Here is a 26,865-nt window from a genome sequence, read left to right as displayed (position 1 = left end):
GCTGCCGGGAAAACACAATTTCTTTACTCCTCCAAGGTGGCACGGCCGAGATTTGTAGCAAGCGCTAACCGTGCAGAAGTGAGGGCTTGCGGTGGTTAAGTCTGCCTCGACAACGTCAGGGTGGAGCTTAGCCATGTAAAGCTCTTGGAGTTTATTCAACAAGAGGCTTGTCTGAGACACATTTAGCAGAGGCCGCTCCGGCCAGTTAAGCGACTTTTACTGCAAAAGAGAAAAAAAAATTAAAAAAAACTCCAGCACCTTTCCTACCATGCTTGCAATGGTACACCCCAGCAATCTAAAAACTGAAAACCTTTTAAACACAAAGTAATAGTCTAGGGAGTAGGCTAAACCTCGTAATGATGGATCATGCAAACAGTACTACTTCCTATATTCCTATTTCTCGTACATAGTACATAAACTGATGATAATTTAACATGAACAAACGACATTATTTACACTAGCTAGTGGAGGAGTAGGCTAAGCCTCGTAATGGGCTAGTCATAATAACGTGATTCAAATTTGCCTTTGGCAACAATTGAACATAAGACTTCTCGCTTACAAGTAAAGAGGAATACCAATAGATCATAGTACTAAGTGACGGTAACGGTCAAATGTTATCTGCAGTTCTCTAAGTATGATACTTTAGGTTCGAAACTAGAAAATGACAAGTCCGTGTTCAATTTATTTTTTCACCGCAATAGTGTAGACATATCGTCGTAAAAAGAAATTATTTTATCCTATAAAAATCATAATTAGAATTGTTCAATCACAAAATATGTCAATTACAATTTAGTAGAGTGACGGAGCAGACAAATACATGATCCCCAAGCTCTTTATTCAAACATTACAAATCATTTCCTCAATCACACATTATCTCTTTAATTCTAAAGAATCAAACACTCACTTTACATCTATATAGCAAGCAAACAACTTGGAAAAACCAACTTCCAAAGTTTCTGTACAAACTGCACTGAGATTTGTATTGCAGATTCAAACATAGGCACATTGCCTTTGTATTCACCATTCACAATCACACACCTCGATTTACCGGAGAAGAACCGAGACATTCCTTTTATCATTTCTTACATCTCTGCTTCGGCGTCTCCTGTCAAATTTCTTTCCCCTCTGTTACCTCCATCGGCAATAGGTTTTCGCTTATCGTCAGTGTTTAATTCTTCTTGCTTGAAATCCGCTGTAAGCAGAGGCCACAAGACCTCAGCAGGAGAATAACAGTCAATCGTCTTACCATTTCCAAGAACCCCACTCCTTCCTCTCCCCCAAGACCACAGCTTAAATCCATCATTTGCAACAAGAACAGTATGGGCAGCCCCACAGACAACTTGGATTGGATCCTGAAATTTTGTTCCATTCAATCCGTTAATCTGTAGGGGAGAGATGGCATCCCCTGAATCAGTCTCGCTAAAAGTAGCATCTCGGCATAGGCCAAGACCCTTCTCCATTCCCCACGACCACACATCTCCAGCAGATGAAACAACGCTGGTGTGAAATAAGCCACAGTCAACAGACACCAGATATACATTCTGTGGCAGTTCTTTCACAGGTTCAGGAGACAATCCACTTTCGGTGGTTCCATGCCCGAGCTGCCCATTTTCTCCAAGGCCAAACGTCCAACACATGCTTTCCAATGTGTCATTTGGGCTTTTTCTGTGGGTAAGCAAAGCTGTGTGAAAAGCACCACATACTACCTCATAAACTGCGAAGGGGGAGTCGTGATCAAATAGTTCTACTATTTGAGGACGATTCCTGCTCTCTTTATCCCCCAGGCCTAACTGGCCATGGCCGTTACCGCCCCAAGAGAAGCAAACAAGATCTTCACCTTTATATGTTTCTCCGGCAGAAACCAGGGCCACAACATGCTCATTTCCACATGCCACCCTCACAACAACATGGCCATAGAAATCCCAAACAGGAGTTGGGGTGCAACTACTAATCAGCGAGAACCCACCTTCATTGCTGCTGCTTTCGTGTGGGAAATTTCCCCACACCCAGAGGACACCAATGCTATCAATTGCTAGGGACATCATCCCTCCAGCTTTAACAGAACAAACCTGATGTAGACAAAAACGGTAACTAGAAAAATTACACAAGGGTCTTATATTAATCACTCACTTACTGCAATGATAATATAACTCCTTCCATACCTTTAGTGGCACGTCACTCTCCGTTGCAGAGGCCACCTCAAGAAACTGCTCCAGCAAGATGGGCACCAAAGAATTTTCTCCAGTTACACCGAGTTGGCCATCCGTTCAACAGTCAAGGATTTAAACAACATAAATGAAAGAACACAATGGCAATTTCCACAAGTAAATCTTTTCATTGCACTGAATTACTTGGTAACTCTAATGAAGGATACATTTGTTGTGACCCCAGCACCAAACCGATCCATCTTCTGCCACCACGAAAGTAAAGTTAGAACAGAGGAGTTTCATGTCCACTTCGATTATTTCATATTCTTGGTCCTGATATCGAACTGATTGACTAAACACCTACCTGTATAGTTAGTTTATCTATAATATTATCATATATAGTTTGTCAAGCAACAAAATCCCATCACACACATACTACAACCACACTGTAACATTTTAAATTCCAATGCCATTAATCCCAGTAAAAACTTCAAAGTTGCCTTCTATGTATGCAAAATGGAGGAAAGTTATAAACTTTTCATTAGACGATATTTTAAACTACTCTAATATATAAGAAGCGCAGGATTCCAACTTTGGTGTAGTCAACTGGCCTAACACACGTCTGCGGAAATATGTGAACTTTAATTATCAGAAATAAGTTATAACCAGACAAAACAAACACACAGCAATCATAAACTGACCAGCAAGAGCAAGACTGTGGTAAGCACCGGCGGCAACTCCCACAAATTTGAGCCTCGCTCCTTCTTCACTGCGAGGATCATTGAACTTGATTCGAACCGGGGCAAGCTCGTCGGACTCCGAACCGGTCCCAAGCCGCCCAAACATGCCTCTTCCCCACGAATACACAAACCCATCGCCGGTGAGAGCCAGAGTGTGTGCTTCGCCGGCGGCCACCGCCACCACCTTTTGAGACAAGTTGTCGCCGTTCGGAGGAGTGACATGTTCCTCTTCCATTTTTGGAGGTGGAGCGACCCAGAAAAGGAGGCGCTTGACAAAATGCCGATCAGAAATGCAGAGGTCTTTCTCTTTAGCTGGAATTTCTTTGTGCAATGACCCTGCTTGTCAGATGTAATGACAAATTGCCAATGAGAGCTACACCAGATATATAATGAAAAGTTTTGTAGAAAAATATATTAGAAACATGTAGTACTTATGTTGTGATAGTTAATATTAATTTTCATACGCTCATTACGCACTCATGTTTATTTACTTGTATCGATTATTTTTTAATTTATTCAATTTGAATGTTAGATGTATATAAAGTAGGAAATCGAATCCTTTTTCTGGGGATTTTAGGGATTCCGTGATCGTGACCGTTCACTGTATATCGTGCGGTCAGTTTTCGTTAGATACTATTTATATTTAATTTTAAATTTTGAAATAATTTCTAACCGCACGATGCACGATACACGGGATCCTTAGGATCCTTCTATAAAGAAAACTTGTAAAATATTTTCTTTTTTGTTTTTTTCGTATAAATGATATTCTAGATTAATCTATTCTTAAGAAAATGAAAAATTTTGAATTCGAAGCATAGTTGGTTGAAAAGAAAAACGCTAAACATCAAGATAATCCATTGCTTGCATTTCTATTTTGTTATTGTCATTAATTAATTTGATTAAGGGATTAAGAAGATGAGGAAAACACCAGATTTTTCCATGTAGTATTAGAGAGGGCCACAATTAAAAATCATCATACATGTGAAGCAAAATAATAGATCTTGGGTCTTGTTGAAAGTGACTTGAATCAACTTTGGATAATGCTAATCTATCTGTCGATTGTAGTGTGAAGTTGTCATTGGCAGATGGTAATTTGGAATTGGATTTGTCAGACGCAAGAAGTTTTAAGTACGTACACGTTGCATTAAGAAGCTTATCCAATCAATTGGATTTCTAATTGTCAAAATAATTGATCATTGGAATTTGACTTAACCTACGACAGCCGTACAGTTGATCTCTTGCTTAGAGAATAATCTAAGAAATGTCCATTCATTCCTAATAAAATGAGAGAATATGTCATGCAATCTTTTATACGTCTCCTTGTATTGTATCTATAAGACGTGATGCGTATATATACACAATGAAATATATTTGGTGGCACATACATATTTTTCAAATAATGATTGGTTGCTGAAAGAAGGAGTTCAGGCTGAAATTCAATTAAAATTTGAGTAGTGATTGAACATATGGGGTGATATTGGTTCTAGTTCATTTATTTTTTTTAGACACGTGTCTAGTTGTGATTAGACTCTGGTTGAATTAAATAGAAGCTCCTGCTTTTCTTTCAGCATCAAATCATTGTTCTATTTTAACGCTTATGATGCTATACAGGTAATAATATGCAAATTGAGGACAATTTCAATTCCAGTAATTAAATAATAAACCATTGGTCTATCTCCTTGAAATTTTTGATAATTTTCAAGTTGCCACACTAAGCAATTTGTAATTTCCTTTTCCTAGATTATCCATCAATCTATTTACAATTATGAAGCATCCCTTGTAACCTGTTCTTGTAATAATTTAACTTAATTTACATGAAATTACACAGAGATTATTTGGGTCAACCATCACCCGATAGACCCTCACTAGCATTACCAATGTCATCTTGATCATGATTAGTAGCATAATAAGCAGCCAAATTCAAGTACTTATCTTGTTTCATAATCCTATTAATATCCTTCCACCTTGCCCTACAAATCACGCAACTAGCCGACCTCCCCCCGCTGCTCCTCTTCCACGTCATCAAACACTCTTCGTGTATAGGGTTTCTACACGTCCCGCAAGCCACCACCTTCTCTTGCTTTCCCGCCATCTCCTCCAAACAAACCGGGCAGCTACTTCCCTCTTCAATTTCCACCTGATGTCGTGGCTTTGTTGCTGACGACGACGAGGAGCCCTGAAAAAACAACTGGTGAAACCTCTCTCGAAGGCTGAAAGCCGCCAGTGCTTCCGGCAGCGTAGGCAGCCCTAAGAGGCGGTTGACCTGGCACGGCCGCAGCGTCCTCCTCCTCAGACATGCGTCATCGAGGGGAAGGCCCAACGCTCGGATGAACACGAAGAAAATGTGCTTGCATGGGGTTGTACGGTCCGGGCACGTGCATGAAGGGGTGGCGGATAAGGAGACGGTGTAGACGTTCCCCGTGGCGCCTAACACGAAGAAGTTGGAGTCTCGGCGGTGGAGGAGGCGGAGTTGGTGGTGGAGGGCTCGAAGAATGCGGTCGGCGAAGGGTTGCGTGGGTTTGAACCGGGTTCGCGGGCGTCGGGGGTGGTGGTTTGGTGGGGAGGAGGTGGAGGCGACGGAGTCCATTAGGGCAGTTATGGCAGCCGTTAAGGTCGTGGCTTGTTGAGAACAAAATGTGGCAAATGGCGAAGAACTGTTTGTTATGTGGGAATGGTGGGATTTATACGTGGATGGGATTCTTTGTGTGAGATGGAAGAGTACGTGAGGGATAGCGGGAGGGTCGGGAAGTTTGGTCAAGTTTTTTGGAGAACTACAAAGCCTTTTTGGAGAATTGGATTGTGAGGGGGTAGACTCTCAAGCCACGTTATAGGGCAAGTGCCGTGGTACAAATGTTTGGCAAACCATTTCTTTTCTGCATTTGCAAATTGGATAATATCCTGGAGAATTATTCTCCAAAGCCTAGCACCAAAATAGTTAGAGGTCTAAACTCTAAATTGTGACCAACGTTACTTTTGGTTTGGATCATTATTCCACTTTTCTATGTTGGAAGAAATTTTAAGTTCGAATATCTTCTCATGTTGATTAAAAAGACAAAAAAAAAAAAAAAAAAAAACTCTAAATAATTGTTACCGATGATTACTGTCTATTTTGATACCGTTTCATAGCATGCCAACATGATATATCTAATTCAATCATATTATAATATGTTTATGCCAATATTTTTGTCTAAATTATGAACAATAAACTCTTCAGACTTGGTTAATATTGTTAACATCATTTGCTAGTAGCGAACGTGATGAAACGGGTTGGTTAGAACAATGTATGTTTTGCACCCGCATTCAAATCATGCTCCAAGTAAAAATATCGTCTAAATGGTGTCCTAATTTGAGTAGTTCTTTGTACATCCAAGTTTCGTCTCTAAACACCCAGTTGCCTGTGAAGAATTCAGCATGAACTTCTGAATGGTTGGAATCAATTTCACCATTCAAAAGAGTTATGTGATTGTTGACCCTAGAAACTACAAAGCCTACGTGGCGCGCAGGCCGAGTAATCTATAAGCTAACTACGTCCTTCGGTGATTGCGGGGCGTGCCAACTCGTCGGCCGAGTCTGGCCGAGGAGTAAATTTGTTGATGTTGCGTTGGGTGCGCGGCTGACCTCTGCATCTTGCGATTGCGGCCGAGAAAGGAACACGTCTCGGCCTCTTGGGCTCTCGAACCTGAAGACAAGGTTACTATTTTTACGAAGTTCAATATCAAATTCGGCTTTCGACGTGCCGAATGTAATCACTTATGACACCTCACTTCGCCGAGAAGGCTGATGAGATGACCTCGACCAACAAGGATTCAGAAATCCTTCTCGACCGAGACTTGGATAGGTAATCAATCGTTCTTGCTGCAGTGCTGTTGATGCCAACAGAAGATACTGCGAGACCGACTGATTCTACGGTGACAGAGTTATCTATGCCGACTTAAGATATCATCGGTTGCTTCCACAGTGCTGTTGATGCCAACGGAAGATGTGTCAGCGAAAAAGGAAAAAAGAAAAATCACAAGTTGTGAGAATTTGCGCAGGGCAATTTTGTATTGATTTGCAGGGGGCTTTCTCTGACGCACAGCTTCCCCTATTTATAGCGCTGTATCTTGAATCCGAGTTAAAATCCTACTCGGACTAGGTCTTCCTCTCCGGATCAACACCACATCGACCAGTCCTATCTTCACTAGGATTGTGAACCTAGTCCTTAACTGAGCCGGAGTCGCTTTCTGGGTTACTGATCCCACCGAGACTCCTCATTGTACTAGGACTCGACTTGCGTTATGATCTATCCGACCTAGGCTTGGAAGCCCACGAGTTGAACGATCCATGGCCCTCTCGCCGCACGGCCTCCCGGGCCGAGGATGATCCTACCTTCGGCCCAAGCTATTATTTTGGGCCCAAACATTGCCCCCTCGCTTCTGAGGTCATCGGCCTGAATTCTTCGGCCGAGTTTCGGCCTTGAAGAAGCGAATCTACCACTCAGAACCCTAGTACCCGAGTTCCAAGGCGTGTTTATTGAACATGATTGCACGATCTTGATCCTGCTAACCAAACTCGCCACGTGGCGTCATCCAACACGGTCGAACCCCAATAATGACGTCTAGGGCGTGCGGCTGCCTGAACCGTCCTGCCATCATGACCTTATGGCTGAACTTAACCACTACCTCAATCTGCGAGCCACTACCTCAATCCGTGAGTCACTTGTCATTGTGCAGGCGTCGAAACGTCTTCCGCCATTAATTTCGCCGTCACACGCAATCGTGCACCCCCAAAACCTGAGACCTTCGGTCTTCTCAACCGCATTTCCCAAACGCTCATCATGATCAGCGATTCCTTTGGTCGATTTTGCCCTTTGTTTTGAATTTCAAACGATTGCTATTCCTGCCAAAATCCTATAAATACGGAAATCCCTCATTCATACTTTACGCTTCCAAAATCACTCCGAAATTTCTCGCCCTTATTCTCCAGCACATTTCTCTTTCCCAGGTCTTCGTCTTCAAATCCCCCAACCCAGAAAACTTCTTACGCCGTGCTTCCTTCCTACAATGGCATCCTTCATCTCTAAGCTTTCCAGGGAATGTGAACAGCATCAGAAAATTCTTGATCGGAGCTCGATCAAAACCATACGGTTTGAAAATGACATGAGCACTCCCCACCAAATCTTGGGCCCTCTTTTCAAGGCGGCAGTTCCGTCAACCATTACTGGCCTTCTCCAGGAGCACTGCCTAACACCCTTGCTCCAAGGGTTCGAATGGTCGAGATGGGATGCGGCGAAACCTCAAGGTTCCTGGCCCTCAACGACCACAACCTGGGCAGCCTGGGTTGTTCTAATGGAAAGGCTATTCGGCGAGCAATGGAAGGCCATCGGCCTCTACGACGCCATCCTCCTCTCGTCAATGGATGTCGTTCCCAACAAGGAGCTTCTCCTAGCCGCCTTGTGCTTCTGGTGCTCGGCCACCAACACCATGGTTCTTCCTCTTGGTCCCATCCCCACCATTCTTGATGTTACCGCCATTTTGGGCACTTCAGCAACCGGGATCCCTATCGACATAGCATGCCAACATGATATATCTAATTCAATCATATTATAATATGTTTATGCCAATATTTTTGTCTAAATTATGAACAATAAACTCTTCAGACTTGGTTAATATTGTTAACATCATTTGCTAGTAGCGAACATGATGAAACGGGTTGGTTAGAACAATGTATGTTTTGCACCCGCATTCGAATCATGCTCTAAGTAAAAATATCGTCTAAATGGTGTCCTAATTTGAGTAGTTCTTTGTACATCCAAGTTTCATCTCTAAACACCCAGTTGCCTGTGAAGAATTCAGCATGAACTTCTGAATGGTTGGAATCAATTTCACCATTCAAAAGAGTTATGTGATCAAAGTAATTACAACAGTCTTCTTTTTGTTTGAGGAAAGAAAAGGGCAAGGGTACCATACTTTATCGTTAAAGTTAACAATAATCCAATTTTTCCCTCCCATAAAACCCCTTTGTTTGATACAAGCGGTATTCAGGAAAGAGGAAAACTAACACAAGAATATAGGTTTCCATAAGTAAATGTTCTTAATCATTCAGACTACTGCTTTAATTATGACAATCATTATTTTTCTTTTTGACAAAGCGGAATTCTAAATCTACCTATGGAACCGAAGGTTCAACTCAGTTAGAAAAAATTGGAGACGCTGACTTTGCCAACTGACGTAATATTCACTTCTACTTTGTTGTGAGTTTATCGGTTATGGGGTGGGCAAATGGGTATAGGAACCGCGGGTCGGGGCGAGTAATCAAGGTTCGGGGCGGATCCAAAAATTATAAATGCAAAACGGGGCGGGGCGGGCGGGTACAGGTAAATAACAGGGTGGGGCGGGTAAGGAAATAGGAATAAACAGGCCCCCCGCCCGGACCGTTGATTTCCTACGTTGGTTTCCTACCGTTGATTTCACCCTCTCTCTCTCTCTCTCTCTCTCTCTCTCTTATTCTTGTCCGGGACTTCCAAGACTCTATTTCATTCTCAGACTCAATTCCCTTAACTCTCCCCTCTCCTCCCTCGATCTCTCCTCCTTGAATCTCATTTCCTCTCTCACCGCCACCATCACCATCACCATCAGACCTTGATCTCTCCTCCTGATTCACTCATGTCTTCCTCACTCCGTTCGCTGCCATCATTATCAGGCCTCGATCTCTGGCGACGCTTTGTTCGATGCTGATATCTGGCGACGCTTTGTGGTGCGCTAACAACAGGGTCGTCGATGAGTTCATGATGGAGCAGTCAATCCCGCCGTACCTGTTCACGTTCGCCGTCGATGAGCTACGGTACCAGGAAATGGGCCTGAGAACTAGGGTTTACGCTAAGACGGTGTCGGCAATGCTTGAATCCAACGGCAATTTATCCATTTCTCTCTCAATTTGTCTGATTCGTTCTATCTGATCGTTTTTCGAAACCCTAATCCCCAATTCTAAGGTTTCCCCTTACGGATCTCCCTCCATTTGGCTCCACTTTCACCCTCCGCAATCACTGCAAATGGAAATTCTAGTCATTGAAATGGGAAATTAGGGTTTGATAGTCAGCAGGTGTGTGTATTTTGTGTCACTGTGGGGGTGGTTTTTGGTGGCCATGGCTGCTTTGAAAAGAATGGTGCAGTCCAGCGTGAGCACTACTGCGAGTAGTTACAGTTCATGTAAAGGTGGTGGCGCAGTCCATTGAAATGGCAATTCCCGATCAGTTTCCAGCAGGCTTGTGGGTTCTAGTGGTTGACGACGACACCACGTGCTTGAGGATTCTTAAGCTGATGTTCCTCTGGTGTCTCTACCAGGGTATGTCGTTGATCTTCTAGCTAGGACCTCAGTGATTGAATGAAGTACCAAAATTTACATTCATACATTCGTTATCTTTTGATGGCATTAACTTTTCAATTCCTGATTATCAATTAGTTTAGATTCTTCTGTTTTTATGTCGAAAATTTCGATACATAGATGCTGTTTGTTTTTGCCTATTCCCATTTTAGAAATTATTAAAAAAAAAAATGAAAAAAGTTGGACCCGTGAGGCGGGGGCGGGGCGGGTCCAGTAAATAACGAGCCGGGTTAGGCCTGGTTCCAAAACTCAAAATCTCTCTACCTGGACTGGCCCGCCCCGTTACTGTTTAAAACGGATAAGGTCCAATTCCTCCAAAATTGAGGCCGGCCTGACCTGTGCCCAGCCCTAGGTTATGGCCTACGCAAAAGAGAGTATAATTTCACCCAACACTTAATAGACTGAAATAATAATATTATCCATGACCTTTTTGGTAATTTCACCAAAGAATCCCTGCCTCTCCAACCTCCAACTACTGTGAGTCTGTGACTGTTAACCCCAAAACCCTAAATCCATCATATCTCCGCTGAGTGCTCCAATGGCTTCTCGCTGCAGATCTTTCTCGAAGCCGGCTTTCTCTCTTCTCAAATCCGCCGTCAACAAACCGGCGTTCAAGGCCACTCCAATGTCCTCTCTCCCCACCGCCCGCCCTTCTATCAATCTCCCAAGGTGAGCAGTCCTTTCAAATCCATTAAATTCTCAATATTTTGGGATAATTCTCAATTGGACATTGTCGAATTTTTTAATTCATGCCGTTTTCTCGATTGGGTTTTTCCTCAAGTCAGCAAAGCTCTTGACTTTTTTCGATTTTTTTTTAATTGCAGGCCGTTTCCTCAGTTGGGTTGTCTGCAATCTCTGCTTCCATTTCACACGGCGGTGTCTTCAGCCCGGCTCACGTCGTGCCTCGGCATTGACTCGAGGAGCTCGAGGTCGTTGTCTCAGGGTATGCTCGGTGCAAACCCAGGAGTTTGATTTCTCCAATGTTTTGTATTTATTATCTGTAAGGAACTTTTTTACTCTATAGTTAGCTAAAAGTTGAATCCTGAATTTGTATTGTTCTTCATTTCCGTGATTTTAACGCTCAATTTGTTTACTTGTCGTTGCAAATCCATGAAACGAATAGGCACAAAATTGGTATTCATTTATAGCACTCTGAACCATTATGTCTTTGTTATTTGCTTACTCAGAATGTGCAAACTTCGGATCTTTTGTTAATGTGATTTATCTAGTCAAATTTTTGGTCTGAGAACAAAGTTTACAGGAGCAAGTTTGGGCCTCATAGTTAGAAAATTGAGAGGGTATATAACATCTAAAACTGGTAGAGTAATAGTACTGCTCAAGAAAACCAGCTTGCACTGACTTTTAGAAGTGTTGTTTGACATACAACATGTCACAATTGAGAATTCATCTAGTGTTATTTGTTGCCTGTGATAATACTTAGATTTTGGTAAGATTCAAACTTTTAGAAACAGGCACCTAGACTGGGGATGGTAGGTGCTGTTTGCTGCCAATAGTGTTGAAACTCTATAGGTTTTGTGTTTTCCTTACTTTACTATATAACCGGTGGCTTTTAAACCTCAATGCGTGGGAAGAAATAATTCATGAAAAGTTTCATACATGGAAGGCAGCAGCCAAATTGCACACCCCATACCAAATACTTGACATATTCTTTAATAGGATAAACTTCCAAGAAGCAAGAAATTTTGTCAATCTAATATTTTTTGAGAAACTCATGGCATAATCTTTGAAGTCTCAGAAAACGGAAAAAGGGTATGCATCTAATCTATGCACTGTACTAAAACCATTGTCTCTACCTTTAATTTCCTATTGTTGAGGTTCAGTTTCATAATGCTTGGAGGTTTTTCCCCTCTATGATCTTGTGAAGTCATGAATGGATTTTGAGCTTCAATTTGTTCTCTAGACGTTTAAGTCTTACAAACTTAGACATTTTTGTGACTTGGACCAGTTTGTTCAGTGCATACATCTAAGTTGTTTACTAGTCTTTGAGTATGATGAATGTTTGAGCATTTGTTATTTTAACTGTATCATATTGTTCTTATGAATTGCTTATGATAGTGATAGTTCAAATTTTGATTCCCTGATGGAAGACCTTGTAATGTGTGCACAAGCCTCAAAACTAAATCCTATTCTCTGGTGTAAGGCATCAGTTGAAAAGTGTGGTTTTCAAGTTTTGATGTAAATAGTTAGTAAGAAGAGCAGTCTGATTTGTAAAGGCCGAAGAAAGATGTAAATAATTGTGCTCATTTTATGATTAAATTGCCCATCATTATTTGGGTCATGAATATGTGGTTCTTAACACGACTATGGTACACTCAGAAGTATGGAAATCTGTTCTGTTTGAAAATTTTAAGTCTGACATTACGTTACTACCATTTGCCCTTCCTATTATGATCCATCCCTTCTCAAAATAGATGGATATACAAATTTCTAATGGTGGTTTGCAACTACTGGACCACTTCATGCAGTAATACTGATTATACATAATTTAGTTTGTTCTGCGGAATATTTGTGTTTGCTAAGGATTCTGATTGCCCGATTAAGTCGTTTTCATCAGTATTGAGAGTGAGATCCTTTAATTCTAACAAACTTATTTTTCTGCTTCTTTAATATATTCAGAAATAGGTCTCAGCGTGCCTCGATAAGAGATTGAAGAAGTTGGAAGATAGAGGCCAATGGATGAGTCTCATCACCTCTGCTATCAGCAAGTCCTTTTCATCTTGGAGTTAAGATTTAAACAGTTTTGTAACACAGTAGCTGCAAGAATTGAATGCTCTGACTCTTGTTTAAATTCTCCTTCAAATATTTCTTTTACCTTCCCCATGGATATCGTAGGAATATTCCAGTCTATACCGATACATACTCATGCATGCCATACACCACAGCATAGTAGAATTGTCGGCATTTTCCGTATGCTCTATAGCAGCACAGCAGCAATGTAGAGGAGAAAATAATAGTGATGAGTTTGTCACATTTCAAAGGGTGATATTTTGGCTTGTGTTCTAAGTTACAGTTATACATTTTTTCTCTATTTACCTGAAAATAAAGTAAAGGTGCCATTGCCAAGGTGGGGAACTGGGTTTCTGTCACGTAGCAGTCAATTTGAAAAAAAGGACAGGATAAAAAGTGAAGCGCAGGTGAGGATGCGGGGCGGTCGATGTGATAAATTGATGGTGTCCAAAATGTCTCCCATATGTTTTTAAAAGGAGCATTGGCCTTGGTCCCAATATGTCTCCTACCTCCTCCATCACACGATACACTTGCATGTGCACTTCTTTCAGACTGAAACTATGTTCATGTACGGAACTCATTGTCAATGTGTCACTTCCCAAGCATGATTGAAATGTAACGAAAATCTAATCAGTTGTTTCGTATTCAAGAGGTTTGCAGCTCAAGTTGTTAATTGTGCTTATCCTTTGCCCAATGTTTTGTGTTCGATTCCTGCTATCCTGATATTGCTTGTGCGGGAGATTTTGGTCCTTATAATGAGGTGAAGTTTCATTTCAGTCTAAATGGTTTCAAGTGTTGCTAGTCAATGTTTTTGAATTGCCATGGTGGATGGGGTTTGTTCTTCAACTCACTACATCTCGAATTCAAACCCCCAACCCACCTCTTTGATGTATATTATAATAGTTATCGCTTTTTTGAGAATAATACTAAGTATCCATTATCCACTGAATGAGCCTTGGCTGCCAGACATTTCAATGGTCAATATTCTTGTGAACATCAAAACCCCACTCCATAGCTAAATAAACAGTTGTCATTAGCAGCCCCTTCTGCAAGTGTACAAATAACCTGCCCCGTGTATTTGTTCAGTTAGTACGTGTTGAATGGAAATTTAATTAATTAATTAATTGATAATATATATATATATATATATATATATATATATATATATATATATATATATATATATATATATATATTGAAGTTGGAGAGTCACTGGTTACCATGTTAGGGCAATTGAGAGAGAAAATATATATATATATATATATATTGAAGTTGGAGAGTCACTGGTTACCATGTTAGGGCAATTGAGAGAGAAAGCTTTGGGAGCATATAAAAATGGTGGTCAAGTCACTGTCATAGAAAAAAAAAGGGCCGGGGGGGGGGGGGGAGGGGAACAAAACTCTTTATAATGCACATGAACATATGCTCCATGCATGGAAGCCATTCACTTTTGGTTTCGAAGATTTCAATTAGTGACTAATGACCATATTTAGTAGTATTAACTTTAATCTAATCCTCCAAACTGAAAGAGCAGTTTTCTCATCTTTGCTTGATTTGGTCGTTTTATTGAGTGGAGTTGCTTTTCTTCCACGAAGTGTGGTTGAGGGATTCTCATTTCCTTACAAGGTCAAGTGTACTTGAGTTCTGTTTTAATCTGATAACGGTGGTGAGAAACATTTAAAAAAAAACTAAATTATAAATATAAAGACATGCTTTTTTACTTCATACATACACTCTTAATTTGCGGTCGTCTAATCAACCAAATTAACTAAGATCAAAGGACATAAATTAACTAGGGGTGTATGAGATGTAAAAATAGGTGTTTGGATAGCACACGCCTAAACACATCTCACTTATATATGGTACAACTTTTTATTGTATTACTCTATAAAGAAATAGCATGCATGTAGTCATAAAAGATTTTTGTCCCAAATTGAGCCAGTTATATGGAAGAATAAATTCCACATTGTAATATGTTAACGCTCAAAATTAGGAGGTTAACAAAGACCAGTGTAGTCATGTGGTCAGCCCTTGGTTGGCTTCGGATTGCAATGATAAGAACTGAACAACAAAGTTTAAGCGGTTCACCCTGAAAAACTGGGTTACGTCCACTAAATCACTCGTACATATTGAATGAAAGGTTACAAATAACACTCGGCATAAACTCGTTTCTTTATTCTCTCTTTTTTGTTTGGCATGTTCTAAGGAGCACTCGTCCTCCTTATATAGTCCCTCAATAAGCCTCATGACCATGGGCTTGAGTCTTCCACCGCTTTGCATTTAACGCACCGAATACATAAACTTGACCTACTAGCTACCCCTCCGTCCTTTACTCGACACATGGTGACGAAGTGACATTTGTTTAGGTCCACTTGCATGTTTTCTTGGGATAATGTGTATTGAGCGCCTTGCTCGGTCATGGGGTTTATGGGATTCCACACCTGAGCGCTTGATCTGACAGCCTTTATGTCCTTCATAGGCTCTTGTTCTCTTAGTGGCAAAAAATTAATGACCGAGTAGGCCTGTCCCTGTGTCCTTGGAACTTCGCGCTATAAAATTTTCAAGATGTCAACTAGTCGTCAATAGTCAGAAAGTACTTTATGAGAAAGCACTTGACTTTATTGCTTATAGATAAACTAGACCGTTGAGTGGTCGACTGTAGCGCTCAAGACCATCCTTTCAATTCCGTTGGGGCTTGGTCTTTCCGTTTTGTGGACCTTCCTCCCTTTGGGCCTTTATTTCCCTTCAGGCTTTGTTCCCTTGGGCTTCCAGGGGTTGGAAAGGACCATGCATTAGCATAATAAGTTATAATTTTTCTACATCACATCTTAAGAAACTTGTCCCTACCATAGTCTGAAATATCGATAATATCGACGAAATATCAAGGATATTTCGGTTTTTTTGAATCACGGATATTTCGGAACATATCCATGTACATATCGTACAAATATCGACGATAATTTCGCTCACACTTCAGCAATATTTTGTCAAAATATCGATGTAATATCGCTAAAATATTGAAAATATCGATGTAAAGGAAGGAAAAAAAAAAGAAAGATAATTTCGCTCACACTTCAGCAATATTTTGTCAAAATATCGATGTAATATCGCTAAAATATTGAAAATATCGATGTAAAGGAAGGAAACAAAAAAGAAAAAAAAGAAAAAAAAGGAAAAAATGGAGGAAAAAAAAGGAAAAAGAAGAAAATATCGATGTAAAGGGAGGAAAAAAAAAGGAAAAAGAAGAAAAAAATGGAAAAAAGGGAGGAAAAAAACACAAAAGGGATTTGAACCGCTCCCATTTTACTTCTCCAACACCTTAACCACAATATATCACTTATGTTTTGGTAATAATATGCTAAAATATTTATATTTATATGAGTGGCATGTTAACAATTACATGCAAAACTATTTTGGGGATTTATCATTTGATGAATACTCTTCACAATAAACTTACTCTAGACATAGAGATGATGAAGATAGTGAAAATTTTGAATCTCATTGGAACTTTATGTGGTACTAAATCACTCATGTATCTTACCATGCAATGTATAAAGTGTAAAATATTGTAGTAAATCATTATATATAAATGATTATAGTGTGTTTAATCTTTTTTTCATTAATTACTACATATTTTCTACACTCACAATGTTTGCCAGCTTGTTGTATAATCAACTTTGTTGATGCACAAAATCAGTGAGGACTTTGGTACAACAGAAAGTGTTAAGTTTGTGATATTCGCTAGATTGCTTCGGTCACTAGTGTGGATAAGTATGTATATAGATAGAGACAGGGAAGCAAACACAAGATGTACATGGTTCACCCAGATTGGCTACGTCCACGGAGTAGAGGAGTTTTCATTAATTGTGAAGGGTTTACACAAGTACATAGGTTCAAGCTCTCCTTTTGTGGGTACTAGTGAATGATTTAGTACAAATGACATTAGACAATATTGTGAGAGAATGATCTCTATTTATAGAAGAAAGTTTCTAGTTTCATTATGACATTGATATGTGTCGTGTTGTGATTGGCTTCTGATGTTGACACGTGTCGCACTATGATTGGCTTCTGATGTCGACACGTGTCGCGCTGTGATTGGCCTCCTGGTTGGAGGGAAACTCTTCTGGGTCTTTGACGGTATAATGTTGACCGGTACTCAGTAGTTTCGAGATTGGTCAAGTATGGTACAAACAAACTTAAATCAGTTAAATCCATCATGTAATGCATTTCCTTCTAATTTTTTTTTATAAACTAATAGATAATTGACTAAATAAACATTCTCCAAAGTTTCAATAAAAATTTCCAAGTTTTTCTTATAATTTCCGTGGGTTTTATTCAATTTTTATCGATATCGATAATATCCCGATATTTCCACCGAAATTTCCATGTTTTTGGACTACCGATATTTCCGATATCATCGATATTTTATACCATGGTCTCCACATAGTAAAAATTCTCAATAAGTTAAAAACTATGCAATATTGTTATGAATATAAATTTAAGATGAAATAAAATATTTTTGACATTAGGTGTCTCTCTTTTACCAATGTTACATCTTAGAAATTGACATCCTCCACCACTAATCTAATGTGATTATTTGTTCTCATACTATATTCCTTATGGATAACTAAGTAAAAAAATACTTCTTTTTTTTAACTATACCTCTATTAGATAATAACCTCCCTATAGATATAAAATTGATTTGGTCCTAACATTACGGCTATATAGAGGTTTTACTTTAGCGCAACACCAATTAAATTAATAACATTCGAGTGCAATAGCAGGAAGGAAGGACCATGGAGTATGTTAAAAGGTATTGTCATTTCCTGAAATGGTTAAATTATAGATTTAACATCTCTTACCCTCAATGCGTAGTTCTCCTTACAACTAATAATATTAACGAAAAACACTAAAAGAGGCAAATGATTGAAAAAAAAAAAAAAAAACGCTTCTCATTTGGGTACGTGGAGTTATCCACACACCTGTGTTTTACCTTTCATACTCTCTTGTTAATTTTTGTCATTTTTCCTTTGTTCTATAATTTTTTTTTTTCCAAAGTATTACAGTTCAGCTTTATTTTAATTAATATTATTATTGTTTGTCACACTTATAAGATTAATATTAATGCAGAAACTGGTGTGTGTTTCTTTGTGAGAGATGGCATCATAAACCAGTGAGACTGGGTGCATGAGGGCATGAAAAGGAGGCATGTGACCACCGCAAACTTTGCTACACCCTCACACTAATGTACAAATATTTATCAGAATTAACTTTTTAATTAATAATTAAAGAAGCAAACTTTTATCTTTGAAATTAATTAATATTATTATTCCCACCAGTACTACTGCTAAGGTTCCTTGGTTAATTTCCTATTATTATTTTCTGTTTACTTTGTTGGCTAACGATAAGAGCAAAATCAAATTTCAGAGACAGAAAATCGTGCAAATTACATAGCCAGCTTAGAAAAATATAATTAATGTATAGAACAATGTATAAATTAAACCTAATTAACAGACCTTTGGATCAGCACTGTCTAGGATCCTGCATGCATGCATATGCAGTCTCATAGCATTTGTCAACTTCAATAAACAATTTAATTTCATTTACCAGAAATCAATTTTATGTACTTAATACTCTTAATTAGTTTTGTTTATACAAATAATATCGAAAGTTAGAGGAATCGAACTTAGAACTTCTAGTATACATAATTATTGCGTTTGATTAATTTAAAGTGCTAACAATGCACAATGTCAGTAGCAGACACCACACCTCTAGTGTAATAACAATCATATGAAATAACAGTTAGCTTCGCTGTTTTTCTCTTCTTAAAGAGACTTTAAGCGTTTTTCTTTCACATGAAAGAGAGCTTTGAAGAGAGTTTATTTATTTATTTTTTTTTTTATCCTTGTTTGATGCATAAAATTTGATAGATTTTGGAACAATGTAAAGTATTAAGTTTTTTAACTTGGTAAGGTTGCTCCGGTCATTAAGTATAGATACATATATAGAGGGATATAGATAGAAAAACAAACACAAGATGTACGTGATCACCTTAGATTGGGCTACGTCCACGTGGGTAGATGAGTTCTTATTAATATTTTAGAGTTTATGTAATATAATGGTTTAAGCATAATCATCATTAGTCAGTTCTAATAATGATTTAAGTACAGCAGTGGCTTTACAGATTAATTATAGAAGAATGGTCTCCTTTTATAGTTGAGTAGAGTCACACCCTTTCATCCGCGGTCTATATGGGACTCTTGGGGCTTCATTTTGGCTTTGACACATGTCGTTTTGTGATTGGCCTCCTGGTTGAAGATTGATGAAGGTATAAAGTTGACCGGTATTCAGTAGTTTCATAATTAGTGAAGAATGGTACAAACAACCCTGAACAACGAACCTTGAGCCAAACTGATATCTGGTTCGACCCAAGTTCGACCCGAAAATTTTCTTTTGAGTGATAACTTAGGAAACCAAAAAAAGTGACAATAAAAAAGAGTGTGACTTGTATTTCTATGGTCTTGGTCCTAGCATTTGTAGTCCTAGACTTATCCTGAAATCTTGTGGAAGTGAAACCACGTGCAATAAAGTTATAGAAAAAGTGTGGGTTTTGCGAAGGGAGAAGGATCGTCTATCCTCCCACTTCTAGTGCCCTTCCGTGCCTTTTTATTTGTGTGGTGACGGTTAAGCCACGTCGACATTTTATATTACTATTCATTTTTGTCTTATTATCTCTATAAAAAAAAATAATGTAAAATGTTGACGTGACTTAACCGTAACCACACAAAACAGAATGGTACCGAAAATAAGAGGGCAGACAATCATTGTCCTTTGCGAAGTACATGCATCTTCAATCCTTCTTTTCTTTTCCATTGGGAGTTTCGTATTTTATTTTCTCCAAATCCAGTAAGATTTTTTATCATATATATTTAGTAACAAATTCAGCCAACCGGATTTCTTTCAGCAGAAAACAATGTCAAAAAATCTGCTAGCCAATCTGCCTCTTCTTTCTAACATTCTCTGAAATGGTTAAAATCCCCACTGGCTTGAATCAGTTTTTCACTGAAATTCATGCAAAAAATTATAATATTAGACTAGTTAATTATCTTTCCTCACACTTCCTTCTCTTGCTCAAATCAAAATATATAAATAAACAGAAACAATTTATGTAATATTTCTGAAATTTTGATGTCTATAGTTCCGTTGTTAGTCGTGGTTACTCACATTTAGATTCAACCAGTAAGTGAAAAAGGATTTGGTGGGTGTTTGTTTACCATGAAAACCAAAGAGCTTGGAATGAAATCGAAAACACCGAGTTGGGGTGTGAAGGTGAAACCAACAGATTGGGACTCGTAGAATTATAATATGCTTTCGAGACTTGTAACTCAAGCAGTTAACGTGATCAAACTGATAACTGTGTGAATGATGGGTAATTAGTATATTGGAGGAGAGATTAAAGAGGGTGGAGTCCAGCAATTGTTGTGATGCAAATTATGATTAGGTTTGGAGACCTTTCACTTGGTGAAGTTGGGGTGTCAACAAGATAACATGATTATCTCTTACCAAACACCAACTTATTAATTAGTGGGTGCACATTTTGACAACTATAACATGTATAATTCAACATCAATCCCCTGCCCCATGAACAATTTTTATACCAATAATTACCTTAATTGCATAAAAATTGCATTCATACAAACCATTAACTTGGAAATTAGCTAGGGTTATACTCTTAATAATAATGATGATTAATGATGAAGATGATACTGCTCCAACTTTTTTAAACGCATTGGAGGCAACTCCAAACCCCAAACAACGTGGTAGGGGCAAACAAATAATGATAGGTTGCTAGCTCAAGAGTCTTGGCGCTATTCCATGTCAAAAATGAAGATATTATTAGAGAAATTTTTTGTTGTTTTTTTATCGTAGAATGTGTATTTGGTACTTTTGATATATTCTTTAAAAATGTTTTTACGGGCTTTAAAAACCACTGTAGCTTTGATATTAGTTCATTTCAATGTAATTATGCTCAAAGAATATGTGAAAAAATAAAATAAAGGAGAAGGTAGATTAAGGAAAACTAGAAAATTCAAAATTAAGTTAGGGAAAATAACCGTAGGATAAAGAAAATAACATTACGAAATTATCTAATTAATTAAAAAAAAAAAAAGATCAACTGGGTCCACTAAATTAACCTCGAAAAGTTGCCTAGTTTTAGCTACTCTAGCTCGCTCCCCGACTAGATCAGCTGCCGGAAATCGGGCCCCACGTGCTGATGAATCAAGTAATCTCCGCCGTTGGATACGTCAAAGACCATATTCTGATGGTGGTGGTGGTGATGATGCGGCGGCGGCACCTGGTGAATGAAAGTCTGCTGCGCCCTCACTATCTCCTTCTGCCGCCGCAACTCCAGCACCTTACGGTGCGAGTTGGAGTGCTTTGTCAGCACGAACGTCGGGCTCGCCGCGGGTCGGTACTCCGGCACTAGTCGACCCGACTTGTATCGAACCCCGCACGCGTTGCACAGTGTCTTCGGACCCATCGGCCCCGTCCGCCACTGCGGCGTCTTGTCCGTTGCGCAATGCATGCACTTTCTCCCGTCACCGGGCCCACCGCCCGAACCTTCCTGGCTCTCCTTCTTCTTCGGTGCCGACTTCACAGTCTTCTTCCCAGTGCTGGAAGGCGGCGGTAATGGAGACGCTGCCTCCGCCGCTGAAACCACGACGTCGGATTGCTCCGGAGTCGAGAGGAGGAGGAGGCGGGAGGTCCAGTTGCACGGGGCGGCCCGGGACCGCTTGCTTCGGGCCTTGGCGGGGACCGAAACTTCCGGGTTGAATATCGGGTTGTTATTGCCATTAGGATTGTTATTGGTTAGGGTGGGGTCCGGTTGGAATTGGCTGGTCTCGAAGGCGGCCTGGTCGGGTCGGGGTTTCATTCCGGATATCAGCTGCAGCTTCTGCAGGTCCTCGCTGGAAAACGACTCCTCCACGAAATTCGACAGCCATTCGAGCTCAGCCAAATCGTCGCACTGAAACACAAATCACATAATTAATTAATAAATTAATCAATTAATCAAAACCCCACTTAAATTTAAATTTGAATCTTCCATTTTTTTCATTTCAATTTCGAATTCCGAAGAACTGTAGGCAGTAATTCATTAAAACTCAATCATTATTTTGTCGTTTTTTGTTTTTGGGATTGAAAAACAAATTCAATAGTCAAATTGACCCAAAAAAATCAGCTAAATTATTTACCGGGACGCAGAGGTCACTGGAGAAGGGGCCGTCGGCGAGATTCCGGGACCCGAAATTGGGTTCAGAGCCCGATAAGGAGGACGAATTGCAGCTGTCGATGACGTTAAGTGGCGAAGAGTCGGTGGAGTTTCCGATGACGTTGTCAAAAGCAGCAGGACAACCACCGTCGGTAATGACAGCGTCGTCGTCGTTGGAAAAGTCGAGGAGGTCCTCCACCATAAAGTGGTCCCCGCCGCCACCAACGGCGGTCTTGTTGTTACTGCTGTCGAAGGAGTGGCGCTTTTCAGGTGTGAATTGTGGGCAGAAAGTTTTCTTGTAGTACTCCGGAGCTTCCATGGCTGCAAGGGAGCTCTAGAATTTTAGTCTGTTATTATATTTTTGGGGTTTTTTTTTTTCTGGTATTTTTTTGGGTGTTGGAGTTAAGGCAATGAGGAAAGAGAGGGAATGAGAGGAGAGGGAAAGTAGTGAGGGAGGAGTGAGAGAGAAAGTGTAGGAAGAGGGAGAGAGCTCAGAGGGTTTATTTTGCGCTTCAAGAGGGACACACGGACACCTAAAATGGTGGATTTTGACGAGAGCAAAAATTAAAAATTAAAAATTAATTTTTTTTTGTTTTTTTGGCAATGCAAATTTTATATTTTTAAAAGAAAAGAAAAGAAAATCACTTAATACAACAAAAATTTAAAGAGGCTTTAATTTTGGTTTTAAGGGGAAATCTCCCCATGTTTACTTTTATGTCCTTTGTCTCTTTTCGCTTCTTTTGTGTTCAAGTTTTTGTCTCCCTTTCTTTCTCTTCTTTTGAGCCACTTAATACTATGGTCTAATATTATTCTTCTTTATTTGTAAGTGCGATGTTTTAGGTTGGATTTTCGTCAAATGCAAATTTGAATAACATTATTGTTAGCTCATTGTGAGGCTAAGCTCACTATCTCTTTAGTATAGATATATCGTTCGTTAAAAAATATATATATTTGTTGCCCATTTGCTATTTGCTTTAACAAGAGAAAGAAAATCTTGAATGAGATCGTTATACCGCTACTAGATGTTGTTAATAAATTTGTTGCGGTCGATATGAATGCCATATCTTGGACCTAGAACACCTTTACAACATTTCAAACCAGTATTTCATTAGCACGTGAGAAAGTTATAGTAAATTAAGTAAATTATTAACCTTCGCAATAAGAAATTAACCTAACAACATCTACACTAAGAGGAGAGGACCCCCTCTTTATCAAAGGTATGAAATCGGACGCACGTGCATGGCTAATGATGTTGATAATCACTCGGTTGAACTATTGGCATGGAGGGTAAAATCGTAAAGTTAACGTGAATTTTTTAATTGGGAAATTTAACATAAAATATAAGTTAAAACGTGATTAAGAGTTAAAATTCAACCCCTTAGGAACCGATCTAGCAGGTTTGTCGCTGAGACTTGTGCATTAGCGTCCAAGTTTATACAGACCGATTCCTCTGCTTTTATTTTTATAGGGAGACGTGCTTTTATTTTTTATTTTTTATTTTAATAATTTTATCTTTTTTTGTTTCTGATTTTCACTCATTTTTTAAAGAGTAAATTATAACAATTATCTTTTAATTTTAACTTAATTAGAGCAATAGTTCATCAACTAAAAATTTATTATCATTGGTCCCTCAACTCATCAAAACGTGCAGATATGGTCCCTTAACTATAACCCAATTGGAGCAATGGTTGAGGGATCCCAATAATAGCAATGGTCATTCCAACATAACTTATTTTGCCAAAATTCTAACGAAATTGCTGAAAATGATCATATCTACACATTTTGATGAGTTGAGGGACCAGTGGTAATGAAATTTTAGTTAAGGAACCATTGCTTCAATTTATTAAAGTTAAAGGACTATTGTTACAATTTACTCTTTTTTAAATTAAATAATAATGGTAATCCCTGTGCAAAATGCTTTATTTTAAGGGGAAGCCCTCACTTGTAAGCACGACGGTTACAGCTAGACATGAGCTAATCAACGGCTAGGATCTTCCTAACGTGTTCCCCCCTTACTACTACCCTGCCATTTCGGATTTCACTTTTCACCTTGCCTTGCCTCGTAGGATTGTGAACGGGTCTATTGTTAATTTTGTAAAACACTTTTTTTTTACTAGCTACTAGAGTAGAGAATCTGCTTGACAACTGCTCAGAAAGCAACTTACATATTACATGTACAATGATAGTGTAATATTCAGTGTCATAAAAAATTACACTTCTCGATTGGATGCACACATGTGACATCAACATTTCTTTTTATTAAACACGATTAATGTCATTTCAATCTATAACTTTTAAATCCAAAAATCTAATCGCACGACTACTTATTTAGCCGCACAAGGAATAGCAAGTGACAAAGAGTTTTGATCCAGTCTTTTAAAAAACAGAATAGTCTTCTTCTCATTCGTTAACATTTGCAAAACTTGTAGCCGTCAGTCCGCCACTACACTCTTCTCCTCTACCACATGCTTAAACTTAGGTGGTCCTCAGAGATTCTCGCAGCCATTTATCTGGGCTTTCGGGTGGTTCCTTAATGCATTTGCCACTATATACTATTATAAGTTAACCAACTTAGGTTTGATTTTCGTCAAAGATGAATTTGAACCATATTATTATTAGTCTATTGTGAAACTTAATCCATTTCCGTACCCTTTTAATGTAAATAATATCATTTGTAAAAAAAAACAACTTAATTAAATTATTAGCTGCAAGTAAATTACAATTAGGTACACGATCAAATAGTATGAAATTTTTATTTGTCGTAAGTAGGGGTAGGAACAATTTGATTCCAAATGCCATAGAATATTTATTGCCGCCAACAAATATTAACCCTCTCATCTCCTACAGTTTACTACAAAAAACGAAAAGCCACGTCGTCCCAATTAACATGCATAAGGTAAGCCGACGGTGGTGAAAACTTCCGGACCAACAAAAAGATATCGTAAACCTAACCGTTGAATGTCGGGTAAGTCACCACGTGGCGGACACCCAGAAGTGCAGGCTCGGAGTGAGGTGGGTCCCAATCTGATGACACCAATCCCTATGTAAGTCCGGGTAGAATTGGATAAGTTATTTTTTTATAGAGAAATTGGAGAAGGCGTTACTCTTCTTATTTATTGCCGTTAAGATAATTTATTTTATGCTCCCTTTTTTTCTAATATTTTTATTTATTTTCTGACTGTTTTTGCGTGAATTAAAAGGAAAGCCTGAAAAAGAGAGGGTACCTGGGCCGTTGCTTGGCTTGGAGGGTTTCACTTTTTTCACAGATATTTTCGTCTTTTCACCATTTCATTTATGGTAATATTTAAATATCCTTTTGAAAAACTGCAGCAGGTGATCTTGTGATAAAGATGCGGATTGCGGTTTCTCAACAATCATAAGAAATGTGAGAGGTTCCGGTTTAATATTCGGAGCTATAAATCTGGTTGATTATGGTCATGGGTAAAATGAATTTCCGGCCCATAACCTATTTGGAATCAAAATGAGTGAATAATCATGATTTACTACTAGTTGTTTTATTTTTTAATAAATAAAACAGTTAATATATATTTTTTTATCAAGAGGGTTTGTGGGGTCCATTTTGCATGTGATAGAGTAGGGTGTAGTGTCAGCTGCCCATGTGAGTGCATTCGCTCGTGTTGAAAGCAAAAACTGACGGTGGCCAATGACACGTGTCGAGAATACATAGCGCATTGCCTTTTGTAAGGTGTTCGGACCTGATATGTTAGAATTTAGATGTAAATTTCGTGATTCATCATCTTGTAATTTAGGATAACGTGCATGCACGTGCCATGGGGGTAACATGTGAGAGGTGAGTAGTGTCGCGTGCGTCATTTTGTACACTTGTTGCAGCCATGTTGTGAGAGATATTGGTTTGGAGGTTGTTAGGTTTGATTTGTTTGACTAATTATGATTAGCGGGACGTTAATCATATGCGTCAAGATGCAGTTACTAGTTAATTAGTAAGTATTAAGGGCATAGATAGGGAGCTAAACACAATCGTCCAAGCACACATCAACCGTTGATATATGTAAACTCTACACCCATCAACGTCCGGTAATCATCTGTTTTAACCTTAATCGAAAACATAGTGACGGATCTAGTAATTTTTCAATAATTAATGAGAGGAAGGATGAAGAAGCACTAAGATAGTTTTGTGAAAAGAAACTATTCTACATCTAAGTATACATGTGATTGTCGAAAGAATAGCTCATTAGGGTTTTTGCCGGTAAAGCTAAAAGCAAAGCAAGAAGCAGTTAGAATTTGACTATCGTGATGGAGCTGGATCAATATTTCTTTTTTGATACAAACGACATTACTACTTTAAGCTAGATTAAAAAAAAAAAAACCTATAATGCAGTAAGTTGAAAAAAAATACTCTAACCATCGTAACTTTCCTCATCGTGAAAAGAGTTATAATGTTGTAATGTAACGAGAAAGGAATAAAAGCTGCATGCAATGCTCAGTAGTAGAAAAAAAACTCATCTACCACGGTGGATGTCCGTGATAAATTGCAATCTACCACGGACATCATGCCCGTTAGTATTCTGGATGTAATAAAAAGTCTCTATTTCTACCACGGGCTATGCTCGTTGAC

At 38.9% G+C, this 26,865-nt stretch overlaps 4 protein-coding genes across 5 annotated transcripts; 1 reads left to right on the top strand and 3 right to left on the bottom strand.

Annotated features, from left to right (window-relative positions):
* Positions 1 to 814: 814 nt before the first annotated feature.
* Positions 815 to 3,309, bottom strand: LOC103441159 (ultraviolet-B receptor UVR8-like). The gene is made up of 4 exons (XM_070826246.1): positions 2,849 to 3,309; positions 2,364 to 2,410; positions 2,163 to 2,267; positions 815 to 2,069 (listed from the first exon to the last, which is right to left on the bottom strand). Exons 1-4 carry the CDS (start codon positions 3,120 to 3,122, stop codon positions 1,083 to 1,085), a joined length of 1,413 nt encoding a protein of 470 aa, XP_070682347.1. The 5' UTR covers positions 3,123 to 3,309; the 3' UTR covers positions 815 to 1,082.
* A 1,220-nt stretch (positions 3,310 to 4,529) lies between these two features.
* On the bottom strand, positions 4,530 to 5,694 carry LOC103441158 (uncharacterized). Its single transcript, XM_008379859.4, has one exon. The coding sequence runs from the start codon at positions 5,472 to 5,474 to the stop codon at positions 4,728 to 4,730; it is 747 nt and encodes a 248-aa protein (XP_008378081.1). The 5' UTR covers positions 5,475 to 5,694; the 3' UTR covers positions 4,530 to 4,727.
* A 4,982-nt stretch (positions 5,695 to 10,676) lies between these two features.
* On the top strand, positions 10,677 to 13,253 carry LOC103441157 (protein NONRESPONDING TO OXYLIPINS 2, mitochondrial-like). 2 transcript variants are annotated; one of them, XM_008379857.4, is made up of 3 exons: positions 10,677 to 10,918; positions 11,074 to 11,249; positions 12,887 to 13,253. In XM_008379857.4, exons 1-2 carry the CDS (start codon positions 10,788 to 10,790, stop codon positions 11,219 to 11,221), a joined length of 279 nt encoding a protein of 92 aa, XP_008378079.1. In that variant the 5' UTR covers positions 10,677 to 10,787; the 3' UTR covers positions 11,222 to 11,249; positions 12,887 to 13,253. The 2 variants fall into 2 exon arrangements, with proteins under 2 accessions (XP_008378079.1, XP_008378080.1); XM_008379858.4 differs by having other exon boundaries at positions 10,694 to 10,918; positions 11,074 to 11,192.
* A 7,814-nt stretch (positions 13,254 to 21,067) lies between these two features.
* Positions 21,068 to 22,769, bottom strand: LOC103441153 (GATA transcription factor 12-like). The gene is given in 2 exon segments (NM_001328973.1): positions 21,068 to 22,025; positions 22,252 to 22,769. Coding segments are annotated over 2 exon segments (1,125 nt in total). The 5' UTR covers positions 22,588 to 22,769; the 3' UTR covers positions 21,068 to 21,236.
* Between the last annotated feature and the right edge of the window lie 4,096 nt (positions 22,770 to 26,865).

This window comes from Malus domestica, chromosome 08 (assembly GCF_042453785.1).
Source record: "Malus domestica chromosome 08, GDT2T_hap1".
NCBI classification, from domain to species: Eukaryota; Viridiplantae; Streptophyta; class Magnoliopsida; order Rosales; family Rosaceae; genus Malus; species Malus domestica.
This window is presented reverse-complemented; position numbering and strand designations above follow the sequence as displayed.

What these genes read in the sequence shown, in the direction of transcription:
- LOC103441159 (XM_070826246.1), bottom strand. Translation starts at nt 3,122, where the DNA reads ATGGAAGAGGAACATGTCACTCCTCCGAACGGCGACAACTTGTCTCAA. An exon ending in ACAACAAATGTATCCTTCAT is followed by an intron (nt 2,268 to 2,363) that starts TAGAGTTACCAA and finishes CTTGACTGTTGA; the next exon opens with ACGGATGGCCAACTCGGTGT. An exon ending in AGAGTGACGTGCCACTAAAG is followed by an intron (nt 2,070 to 2,162) that starts GTATGGAAGGAG and finishes TGTCTACATCAG; the next exon opens with GTTTGTTCTGTTAAAGCTGG.
- LOC103441158 (XM_008379859.4), bottom strand. Translation starts at nt 5,474, where the DNA reads ATGGACTCCGTCGCCTCCACCTCCTCCCCACCAAACCACCACCCCCGA.
- LOC103441157 (XM_008379857.4), top strand. Translation starts at nt 10,788, where the DNA reads ATGGCTTCTCGCTGCAGATCTTTCTCGAAGCCGGCTTTCTCTCTTCTC. An exon ending in CCTTCTATCAATCTCCCAAG is followed by an intron (nt 10,919 to 11,073) that starts GTGAGCAGTCCT and finishes TTTTAATTGCAG; the next exon opens with GCCGTTTCCTCAGTTGGGTT.